Source organism: Gopherus evgoodei, chromosome 11, assembly GCF_007399415.2.
Source record: "Gopherus evgoodei ecotype Sinaloan lineage chromosome 11, rGopEvg1_v1.p, whole genome shotgun sequence".
NCBI lineage: Eukaryota > Metazoa > Chordata > Testudines > Testudinidae > Gopherus > Gopherus evgoodei.
In genome coordinates, this window is record NC_044332.1 from 54,632,881 (window position 1) to 54,645,341 (window position 12,461).

At 39.7% G+C, this 12,461-nt stretch overlaps 1 protein-coding gene across 1 annotated transcript in view; it reads right to left on the reverse strand.

Moving 5' to 3' along the window:
* Nucleotides 1-12,461, reverse strand: part of KIF5C (kinesin family member 5C) — a 131,196-nt gene that overhangs the window by 21,792 nt on the left and 96,943 nt on the right. The window contains 8 exon segments of the mRNA XM_030580769.1: nucleotides 24-84; nucleotides 1,608-1,709; nucleotides 2,726-2,835; nucleotides 4,273-4,349; nucleotides 5,790-5,907; nucleotides 8,019-8,207; nucleotides 10,357-10,503; nucleotides 12,126-12,332. Coding sequence (XP_030436629.1) covers nucleotides 24-84; nucleotides 1,608-1,709; nucleotides 2,726-2,835; nucleotides 4,273-4,349; nucleotides 5,790-5,907; nucleotides 8,019-8,207; nucleotides 10,357-10,503; nucleotides 12,126-12,332 — 1,011 coding nt within the window.

The following is a 12,461-nucleotide window of genomic DNA, read 5'->3' on the forward strand; positions in this document are numbered from 1 at the left end:
CTGATGTTTTAGTTATAACATACCACAGTTTCCTCCAGCCCTTTAAGATCTTCTCTTGCTTGTTCCCTTTTATCATTAAGCAGTCTAAAAAGACAGACCATTATGTAAGTCAAACAACATACTGAAATCATGAAAATAAAACAACATGAAACAGAATAGCATCAGTCAAAGTTTTCAGATTTGGATGGAACAGGTGTGCACACACTCGCACATCTGAGTAAACTGCACGTGCAATTACCCAACTGCACACATATGTGCAGGCTTTTCAGCAGTAATGACTGGGCCACCATCTCCATTTTGACATGTATCTCTTGTAACTGTATTTGAAAATTTAATCTTCTATATTTTCAGAAAAGTCTGAGAAAAAGCCCAAATAAGCAACTAGGCGGTTTTGTTAGTGGTGGATTGTTTGTTTTTACAGTACAATAAGCCAATCTGCAATCTTGCAACGAGCAAGACATTTTCAGTTTATCTCCTTGCACACGGTAACAAAACTAGAGCTCTGAAAAGCTTATTTTGGCATATACTAAAACAACAGAAAAGCAAGACATAACCAATGTGGTGTGCCCTGTAATTTGTAGGTTAGCCTGGTTATTGGGATGGTGTCTTCTGTATGAGTATTTTGGTGTAAATGCTTCTCACTAGGAGACAATCTGGGATGAGTCAGGCAGGCAGGAAGACATTGCTCAAGATGGTCAGCTTCCACTTAAGAGTTGTCAAGGGACAACACCATAAACATTATCTCTGGTGACTCTGGCATAGTCCTGGACAACCTACAGAACTGATCTGACCAGGACGGTTCAAAGCTGGCCAAGCCTTGAAGTAGCCTCCTGGAAAACAAAGAATCCTTGTAGGGTTAAAAAGGACTCTCGAGGATATAAAGGGGGAACCAGACAGACACACACAGACTGTGCCAGTGTCTGAAGAAGCTAGGCCTGCCTTGGTTGCCATTATGGGATGGTAATACTTTAGGTAAGATAGACATATTTACATGCTGTTTATTTAAAATCCACTTTTCTCTAATGCTTTGATCCAGTTGTTAAATAAAAATGCTTTGTTTTAAGAAGGCTGTTGGTCACTATGTCACTTGTCCCTGTAAGAAGGAAACAGGTGCCTGAAAATCAACTGGATCTGCTGAGCAATATTCTATCTTTTGTGGTACCTATATGGCCTTCTCCATTCCCATAATATCCAAACACTTCAATCTTTAGTGTATTTATCTTCACAACGCCCCTGGCAAGTAGGCAAGTGCTATTATTCACATTTTACAGATGGGCAAATGAGGCAACACAGGCAAAGTGACTTGTCCAAGGTCACACAAGAAGTCTGTTGGCAGAACAGGGATCTGAACTCATGCCCCCCTCAAGTCCTAGGTTGGTGTCCTAACCACTATACCATCCTTCCCCTCTAAGTGGCTGGTATACAAAGGGTAACAATCTCAGAATGGAAGAATTGCGTGATTTCACCCCAAGACAGATAAGGCCTATCACCTGAGCAGGTGCACTCAAAGAGATCAGAAAGGGATCAGAGGTGCAGCTAGTCCATAAGTATGACAATATACAAGAAACAAAGCTTAAAGAGATCAGAGAAGGAGACTGCAAACTTACATTAGCTTTTCCAGTTTCATTTCTCTTTCCTGATCCTCTATTTTCAATTTATCATAATCAGAGCTCAATTTTTCTTGTTCCAATTGCAGCTTCTGGTTCATACTGCAATGAGAAGGGGAGAAACCTATCCAGCTTGATATAGACTATTGTAGGTAAAACATTTCAAGAAACCTTCACCTTCAGAACAGAGTTACCCACAGGGAATGAACCTGCAGTTCCACCGAGAGATTCTAGTATTTATACTAACCATGAAGGATCATTAACTGGAATAATAGCCTTCATTAAAATATTTTTGGGAAACAAAACACACAAACATCTCTTGTCCCCTTCCCCTACATACTCTTTTTATATCTCAAGGGCACAACCTGTACTTCCAAAACTATTCTGTTTTCACATTTCTCATTTTTCAGTTATCATGCCTTATCCATTTTATAAATGCGGTGGAAAATAAGCATTACATTGGGATGAGATAGATTTAATTAACTGTTTACAGAGCCCACGGTATAGCAGTAAGGAGCACAGTGCCCCATATTGTACTTTACATCATAATTCTATTGAGAAAGAATTCCAGTGCAGAATCATGCACTAGAAGTACAGACTTGGCTTCAGTACGTTTTTGGGGTACCTCGTTAACTGATATATACTGAAACTGGTGATGCCAATTAAAAACACCCATAGTGCTGGAACAGGAAGCAGCTGGAGTTTACTGGCTAGTTGTCTGAAGAACCAGAAAGGCTGCAGCAGGACCAGTCACCATGACAGGTGTTCAGAGTCTTTATTTTTCTAATTTATTCTCATCTACTATTTCTATTATCTATAAGCCTTTAGGCATAACATTATTCTGTCTTTCTTCCTCCCCTCCACAATTTTTTTTATTGAAGTAGATACACAATAAGGAAAAGGACAGTTTAATCCATAATATTCTATACTTTTCTGTCCCTTTATCTTCAAATCAGTACAGAATAGTTATATAGAGTAGCTGTACATTCTGGTTTCTAAGGCCAGCTAGGGTTAGTAGAGCTCTGAGATACATAGGTATGGATGGAAGAACAACCTACAATGTCATTAGAACAGTCTAGAAAAGAGCTAAATGACAGGGAAACAATAAGCAAGCATACTCTCTGATTTCATCAATGATTTTCTGCTTCTCTTCAATCTCATCTCGTAGCCTAGACAGCTGTTTCTGGTGGGCTTCCCTGTGACTCTCCATCTGCTGCTCCAGCGCTTTCTGCAGTTTGAAAAACAGAAACGGTGTATTTCAATAGTTATCTGCTTTTGCTAATGCCTAATCCTTTCTTTTCCGTACATACGAGCTGAGTCAAACATTTAGTTTTAGATTTAAAAACCAAATCACATCAGAACCTTACTCAATATACTGATTTATACAGAAAGTGCGGTACCATCTATTGCACCAAGTGCTAGATTCATGACTACGTATATGTCTTATGTGGGAAAGCCCTGATTTCTATTTCTGTGGCTTTGCAAGGAACATGTACAGGAAGATGGCAGGTGTGTGTTACTATGCATCCCCCAAGAATTACAGCTGCTCCTGCCATCTTCTATACCATTGTACCCATCTGTTTACCAGGAAAAATTTTTTTACTGCTTTAGTTGTGCAAATCAAGAACACCTAAAGGGGGAATTTTGGAGGGGGAAGCAGCTTACCCGTGACACTACTGCCGAACTCCTAGAGCTAGAGATATTTCAAGTACTTGGGAAAGCTACATTTTTATTCTCTCTCTTTTTTACTTAAATGTTACATAAGACTTTTTTTCCCTCACACGTGACATGGAATAATTCTGCATGGCTATTTAATCATTAATTTAGGTTTTTGAATCCGAGGTCAAATTTTTGAAGTCCAGTTACTATCCCTGTTAAATACAGAATTCCTCCCCCTCCACACAAACTGTAATCCTCATTAAAAAAAACATAGCAGTTCTCTACATTGTTGCTTAATATCTCCTCCTTGCATTCTCCTTGTAAACAGGAAGGATAAATATCAGAAAATGTGTTTTTGCTTTATAATTCATTAGGTCATATTTAGGAGGAGTTCTTTCCAGATGATTGGGCAATTGTTTAAATATGATCTGGCCTTTCCTTATTAAATTCCAGTATAAAAATCACATTGATCCACAAGGTCTGATTCACCACTTAACTAATTTACTTCACTAGATTTCTACTGGTATAAAACTGAAGTAATGCAACGGTGAATCAGGCTCATTTTTGTGTGTGTAGGTAAGGAAACCATTTCCAATTACGAGTGCTATCTTAGACACTGAATTTCTCTCCTGGGTTCAAATGAAGAAGTGGTTTTACTAAAATCTTTTTGATTAAATTTGTACAAATCTTTCAACTGAATCTTTTCATCTTTCCAAGTTAGCTCAACTTCCAAACCATGCGGCTCCAATATTTTGGCTACAATGTGCCTTTTTCCCCCGACAGCTTTATTTTATCAACATTTTCAAGCTCTTCCCTTTCAAATTGGGAGTCACTCCTACGTGGCATGTAGGTTTCCCAGTGGACGTTTATGGCTCTGGTAGATTATAAAAGTTTATTAAAAATTATTGGGCATTACATGTGCATTTGAAAGCAGAATTCAGACCTAATTGTTGGTTTGACAAGTGTTCTTGGTGAGAAAATCTATAATTGTGGCCTGCTATGCTACCTTCATTTCCTCTGCATCCTGAAGCAGGGTCAGATGCTCCTTCTCTTTATCCTGGAAGCTGACTTCATGCATTTTTTCTGTTAAGAGTTTAAAAAAAAAAAAAAAAGTTAAGAATTAACCAAAGACTTACTCAACACACTGAATCTGAAACCATTAAAAAAAAAATCACTACAACCATCTTTTTCTTTCCAGAAGCAGACAGAACTTCAGCTCTCACTTCAAGAATATCGCATATTACCCATCTCCGATACATTTGTAATGGTAACAAAATAAATGGGCACACTAAGAGTCATTTGTTGAGAAAGACTCACATATGGCCATGCAGGGTTCTATCTGAAGTGACACGTGGATAACCCATCCATCACCTTCTCCACTTGTCACCGGGTCATACCCCTCATATACCTACAACTCCTCTCCATTCCCAACATCCTCGTGTCTACTTGTGACCCTTCCCACTGTCCTTCGGCCCTGCTGACTTCCATCCTTTTCTTCTACCTTTTCAGAGGATCCAAAGCATCTGATGCCACACCTACCCCTAGGACTAGATGGGGAAGCCTGCAGGTGGAGCCAAAACACGACTTGCCAGATCGTTAAATAATGAATTCTCTGACACACCCTGCTGCTCCTGGAACTGAAGGGACCCTCAACAAGGAATATGGGGTGATGTCCTGGTTGGCAGATGTACGGTGGAAATCAGGACCCACTGTGGCAGTGTGTGCTACAGAGGCTTAAGGACACTAGAGAGAATTGCTCTTTCAATAAATTTTTCATATGTTGTCACAAAAACCTGATTTGCAATCCATAAAATGAAGTCCATGTATTTTCAGGATGTAAGGTAGCAGCTAGGAAAGGAGCATTTCAGCCAGGATCAAACAGGGAGCAGTCTCCCCAGTTGTAGAGCAGGCAACTCACAGGGCTCGTACGGGTCAGCAACTAGGGGAATTATTCCAGTTAGATGGGACTCGAAGAATATTACAATACCAGAAGGGCCTGATGCTGCTTCAACTGCATGAACTAGGCTGCTGTGGCTTAACTTTGAATTTCATAACAAGCACAGTGTGTACTGCAAGTCCCTGAACTGTGTGATATTGACTCAGCTGTACTGTTCTATGACTGGATACTAAGCGTGCAGGACAATTTATTAGGAGGATGGGGGAAATCATTTGTTGTCAAGTTTGCACATTCAGGTTTCCCATTAGCTACATCCATGCAGCCTCTTCAGAGTTTGCTTTTGCTCCAGAGAGACCCTGAGCAATGCCTGGGATTAGGCAAGTGAATTAAAATCCCGACTATCCAATCTGGCTCAGCCATGTCATCCTTCTAGTAACGGGAGGAATGAATGACACGTGGGCAGGGGAAACCATTATTTGCAAGGAAAGCCTCAACAAAATACAAGATCCTCAGAAGAGTTGTCAATGTGCCAACTGGACAATACTCAATTTTCTAGCCTGCAGAGGTAAAAAGTCTATGGACTAGAGGCCCCCCCACAATTAATTACCCTGTTTTAAGTACAGTACCTTGAGCACGCAACTTGGCCAGTTCTTCATTAAGCGAGTCTTGTGACTCTTCTAGGTGCCTTCTCTTCTGTTCCATATTTTGCATGTAGTCTGTAAGGGACTTAATCTTTGCTTCATGCTTTAAAAAAAGTGAACAGTAAGTAGATATAAATGGTAAAGCTTGTAATTTAGAAATGCAGGTACTCTCTTCCTATAAAGATTAGGGATGTGTGAAAGCTCTCTGCATCCAGAGCTACCTACTAGGAGGACGTGCTGTACAGGATCTACCATAGATGTAACACCAACGCAATCTTAACTCTTTGTGGCCTGCGGTTAACACTATGCAGCATGACAGGTATTTCCACAATGCTATATGGAATGCAGGACCAGCTTGTTATCAACCAGCAGCAATATTTTAAAGTCAAATTCACTGAACATTAGGATGGAATACATAATTGAGTAGCTTCCTGGGCATCTCGAACTGTACTATCAGGAAGCCAGTTGTGTTGGTCAATAGCATCACTGATCATTTGCTCCTATTTTTTAACAAGAAAGGTCACTTTAATTAATAAAAATAGCAGCTGACACATTTCAAATGTAAAAAGAACAAAATATATTTTATTTTGAAATAAATTATATTCCTAATTTCTGAGTTAAGAGGGGCCTGTGTGGGAGCTATTACAGTTCTACTGATGAGATCATTTCATTTTAAGAAGACCTGCCTCAGCATGGAGAAAAGGTCTAGATTTTTCAGTTCATATTATATTTCCGCATTAAGGGCAAAAGCTTCAAAGGTGCCAAGTACCTCCTAACCTTAATGGAAGTTGAAAGAGTTCAGTACCTCTCAGGACTGAGTTCTCAATTAAAAGTACATGTCAAATTCCACATCTATCATAGTGACAGTCTGCTAGATTTCTAAGTTTGACAAGAAGCATTTGGAAAGCTCATTCCCCGAAGTGTGGAATTAGAGCAGCACATGGCAGATACACTCAATTTTAAGGGCTCAATTAAAAAATCCAAACCTCTATTAACTGTTGCAAAGTTTCCTCCTAGGCTTAAATACAGAGGGAGCCTCATCATGGTCTTATTCACAGGGCTCCCAGAATGACAAGAAAAAAAGGTCTCATGGTTGAAAACATTAATCTGGTTGGTTTCCACACAGCACTAAAAGCACTCAAACACCAGAAGAGAGGTGTGGACCATCAATCTCAGCACAGTAGTGAGTTCCACTCCCACTTCTGATTCTGCCTCATTCAATGGTCTCTGGCAAGTCACTTAACCTTTTTGCCTCAGATTCTCTACCTTTACAGGGGTGTGGAGTGGAATACTTAGGTAACATTTGTTAAGTGTTTTGAACATGTTGAACAAGTGCTATGTAACTGTTAAGTATTACCAGACTCCAGTATACAATTTTATTGATTAAAAAAAGCCCTGGGATAAGATCATTCCCATGCATGGTTCATTTCACATTTCTGAACAAATGATCTATCCAGCCACAAATTGGTCTAGTGTCTTCCTAGAACATTTAGAAGCATGCTACAACTTCTGCCTTTCCATACCAAGATCTATAGCAAGTTCAATGGCTTGGAGAGTCACAGAAACTGCAAAACTGGGCCTGTTCATACTTATATTTTAATGATAAACTCCAGTTTTTTCACACTAAGTGCCAGCAAATTACATGTAGTGGACTCCCCACAATCAGAGATGTGATGACCATGTGGAATCAACAAAACCCCATCATATTGGCAGTAGCACATTTCTTTTCCTTTTTTCCCTTTAGTATCACAAAAAGTCTGACCCAGAGGGGAATCCTCCAAGCTCTTTTTCTGGTCACACAACAGCCACCAGGAAACCCTGCTGCTCAGAATTATATGGTACCATTCTCCATAGTTTTAACAGTATCATTTCATATACTATACTGTATATCTGCTAATGCCTCTCCCAGAATGTTTTACAAATGAACTGGATATTAATTTTGTTAATTTGCATGTCATTTTTTAAGTTAAAGGCAGAGTGTTAAAGGTATAGAGTTGCAGAAATAAAGTTGTTTCTTCAGCATGTATGGGATAAGCTGTACTTTACAGTATGAGGGAGATAGAAATCTACAGCCAAGCAGGCGTGATCTCATCATTGAGAAGTAGCATATTTAAGAAGGCTGGGGGTGGAGGCAGGATATTTCAAGGAAGAAGAGGGTAAATCAGTGAGACTTCTGCCAAAGGGAGAAGGAGGAGGAGGAGGAAAGAGGCATACTTGTGAGATGAGGAGCTGGCAGGCTGCAAGTTCCCTCTCACTGGCATTCATCTTCCTGTTGGAGTCTATCTGGGCACTCTCCAGCTGCTTGCTGCGGTTCACCAGAGATTTCACCTCAGATTTCATCTTACTGATATACAGCCGTGCCATGGTGAACTCCTCCTCGATTACCCCGTTCACATCTGCTAACTAAAAACAGAAAGAGTTGCATTGCTTAATGCAGGCTTATAAAAGAAAATAGCCAATGCAGAAAACTTTCTACTAGTGAACCAGCTGTCTAGAGCTAGGAGATCTCAGTAATACACAGCACAATTCACAAGTCCTGGGTATACCAGCTTGGATTTTTTCCCATTTACATTCCAAGACGTTGTATCACTCAACCTCTCAGAAACTTCCTGGATAAAAAAGTCAGACAAAGGCCAGAAGTTAATTCTTCCTGCTCAGGTTATAACCACTGATCCAATGATTCAACATTAAAAGTTGGAATAATTTAGAACCCTTGCCCTAATTGCAGTGACACGTTGCAGAAGAGCTTTCCGATGCTGCTGGAGAGGCCATGAACCTCCCTTTTTAAAGTGACATTATAAAGCACCCTCCATTATTACTTGTTTACACTGAAAACTATCCTGTAAAGCCCTGGCTTCTTAATTAGAACAAGGCCTCCACTAGATAGTAAGCATCTATTTTCAAATACTGTACCCTTTAACATAATTTCACATACAATTACGTGGCCACCAGGGGTCGCTGTAACATCTTATGCCAGATTCACTCTTGTGCTACTAGGAAAAAAATGGTTAAAAAGAACTTCTAGATCAGATCACATTAATTTGGACAGAGCTGCTTGTAATCTTATATCAACCCTAGATTTACTGGCTATTTGTATCAGTCAAAAACTGAAATGGCATGACAGTTTATTTTGCTTATTTTGAGATTGCAGCTGCTAAATTTCCAGAATTATTAAATACTTTAATATCCACTAATACACGAAGGAACATTCAGAACCTGTGGAATCCCATGATAACAGCAGAATTCCAGGAGCCCAATTTTCTCTTAGCCATTGAGCAAGGAATTCCTCAGCAAGCATGGATTTCCTTTCCCTCCCGTACCCAAATAGGCCTTCTAGCAACTCTTAAATGAACAGTTCATACTCCAGGAAATAATGATGCAGGACATATCACAAGAAACACATTGCCAGACAGACAAAGATCATGTTGTTGTAATTAGAGAGGAACTGAACACTTGCAAATCCCATTGACTTCAGTGAGAGAGAGGCAGGTGCACAACTCCTCTCAGGATCAGGTCCAACGGGTATGTCATGGACAAGGTATCCAATGACACATATTTGTTTTTATCCTTGAAGTATGGGGAAAGAGTTTAAAAAGTAAGATGCCAGCTCCAATATTCCAAGTGAAGCAAAAAGGAGAAAGTTAGTACACTAAATAGACAACATGAAATACTACCTGGAAATAGATTTGTCTCATGCAAACTTGCCGGAATGGTCTAGCAACTAGACATAACATTTAGTTTCAAAAGAAAAAAGTGACATGGTCAACAGCGTAAAGAGAATTTGTATATCACCTACATTGAATAGTCTGTTTAGTTACTAGATGCACAGTTTTAGCCAGCGGCCATTAAAATACCATTTCCAGTTGTTGAAATTTCCTTTATCTACAGTGGGAGAAGTGAGAACCTTGAAGAACTTGGCCAGCTCTCTCAGTCAGCATGCAAATTGTAAAGCAGTGAGTGCCACAAGATTTCAGGTATCTCCAGAAACACTTCCACTCCCAGGGTTGTACTTTGTCAATAGCATTCGTTTATTTTCCACTTTGTTATTCCACAGAAGAAGAAACCATCAATAAGTTTCTTCTCCTACATTGGCTATAGTCAGGCGTATGCTATAGCAATGCTGACATTTACGGAGTAATCAGAAAAATTCACCAATGCTGGATACTGACATACTTGAGTTTGTCACCAATACTTTGATTTCTCTGAAAATTTGTGAAATTTCTAAATTCAGCCAGTGTTTAAATGATAAGCCACAAACATTTCTCCTCACATGACTCCGTCCTGATCTGCTGAACGGGTGCTAATACAAATCCTTGACTTCTCAAGAACAGAGCGCAGCCATCACAATAGATTGCGTAAGCTGCATGGTGGTTTTATGGCCTAGAAAAACATCCACTAAGACCAAAACAAATGATTTTAATCTGTGATCCAAGGAGGATTTAAATAGCAGACTACAGAGGTGAAAGGTTGGGGCTATAAATACCCATACCACCCATCCTCAGAACTACATCTTTATAGTCTTTTGAAAAAAGCAATATAAGATCCGGTTTACCGTTTTAACATCATTGGTACCAATGATTCCTCCAATCTCTCCCAGATCTTTAAGCAGTAAGTTCAGGATCTCTGTAGCTCTCTTTTTCTGATGATTACTGAGTTCCTGCAACTGACCCAGCTCTCGTTGGGTGGCCGTTAAAGTTGTCTGGAAAAGATTTAAGAGATGAGATTACAAACCTGTCCAATGATTCCCTTTATATAGAACAGCAACTATAGTTCAGAAAACTGACAGTTCATACTCTGAACAGAACAAACCCATACAGGTCAGTTTTCCTATTTCTACATTTAAAAGATTGTCTTTATGTCTCCCCTTTGATAGAGGTATAATTGTGACCCCACATTTCATTTTCCCTTGTTTCAGTGCCACTCCATGGGTACAGACTGGTCAATTATGGCTTTCAGGATACAGGATTATTTATTTTATTCATCTTTTTGCAGAATTCACTCAGAGTCTGACATCCAAGTTACATATTAAACACACCAACATCTGCACCTTTCTAATGTTTGTACAGTAATGCCTTCTATCTAACTACCTGTCCTTATCACCAGTGTCCTCAGCAGACAGTCAGTATGCCTTTTAGCAAATAGCACAGGAAAATGAATATTGCTAATATAATGTTAAAAACATTACCAACATGAAATCAATATTGTTGGTATCAGTTACAAAATAATGGAAATCAGAACCTGACAATGACCCAAATAGGCATGACTCACACATGCTCCAGAGTCTATCCTGCCTAATCCTTTGGGTATTTAAACCAAATCTAGATTTGAAGCTCCTGTAGACTTGGATATAGTAGGTGATATAGTTTGATCACATCCAAGAAGCTAAGGTGTGTATCATCAGAGAAGAGAATAAGAAATGAGTGAATACAAAATGTTCTTGTAAATATTGGCACTCTTACTTCATCCTCAATGCTAAGTTTTCTCTACTGCAGCCGGAGAAGTCAGGGAAAAGAAATATTTATGTTACATTCTGGTGGGGCTTGTCAAGATGCAGGACCCAGGGATAGGGGTGAAGGAGGGAGATTTTCACCAACCTGGCAGTTTTAGGGTAGACCTACACTTCTAACTGGATAAATTTCAGCTTGAAGCAACATACCCATCCTAGCTCCAATCAAGCTAGAGCCCTAAAAATAGAGTGTAGCTGTAGCAATATGAGTGGTAGGAGGGGTTAGCTGCCCTGAGTACATGCCTAGCATCTTGGATAGGATTGTACTCGGGCAGCTAGCCCATCCCACCACTCCCAACACTGACTATATTCTTAGAGAGCAGGTACCTCAATCAGAGCTAGTGTGGGTATGTCTCCTTGAGCTGGAATTTACACTGCCAGCGTGAAGTTTAGATATACCCTTAGTGAGTGAGGCTGAGACACTGTAGTGACAAAGTAGATCTACATACCAGAATATTGGAAGAACAAAGAGAGGATAAAGCTAACAGCTGCTGAGAAGAAAGTCTACTCATTAGAAAGAACATTATTACTGTGCTTTGCTCCTACAAATTACCATTATATTTTGAGTGTTGTATGCAAGTATCTGCCAACAATTACCACACAGTAGTATCAGAGTCTACTACAATTTTATTCTTCAAGATAGGTAAAACACTTGACTAGAATATTAATAAACGATTTATAAATTGGTGCAGACTAGTAGGTATCTGGGATTCCCCAAAACTTTTACATCTCCCTAAAAATCAGTCTTTTTGACAATGATAAACTTCATGCAAAAAGCAGTCATCAGATAGCGGAATAATCAGCAATGCTCCTACTGTTTTCTGTGACAGTTCATCAGCCAGCTGTTCATTGGCTCGGGTCTTGTCCTCCACTTCTTGTGATTTCTGGTCATAATTGACAGCTAATTCCTCCAGGGCCTGAAGAACCTCTTTCACCTCATCTTTTGCAGCTTCATTTTCAATCTGCAGACGAGTCAGTTCCTCCTGGATCTTCTCATAATCTCTTCTAGTGGAAGCCAAAAGCTGGAAATAGATGGCAGAGATCCCAAATAGGTCGCTGTTCCCCCAAGAACTAGCTCAAAAGATTTACAACATTGACTACAGGAGACAAGAGACCTTGCCACTCTATCAGAAACAATATAAGCAGCAGGT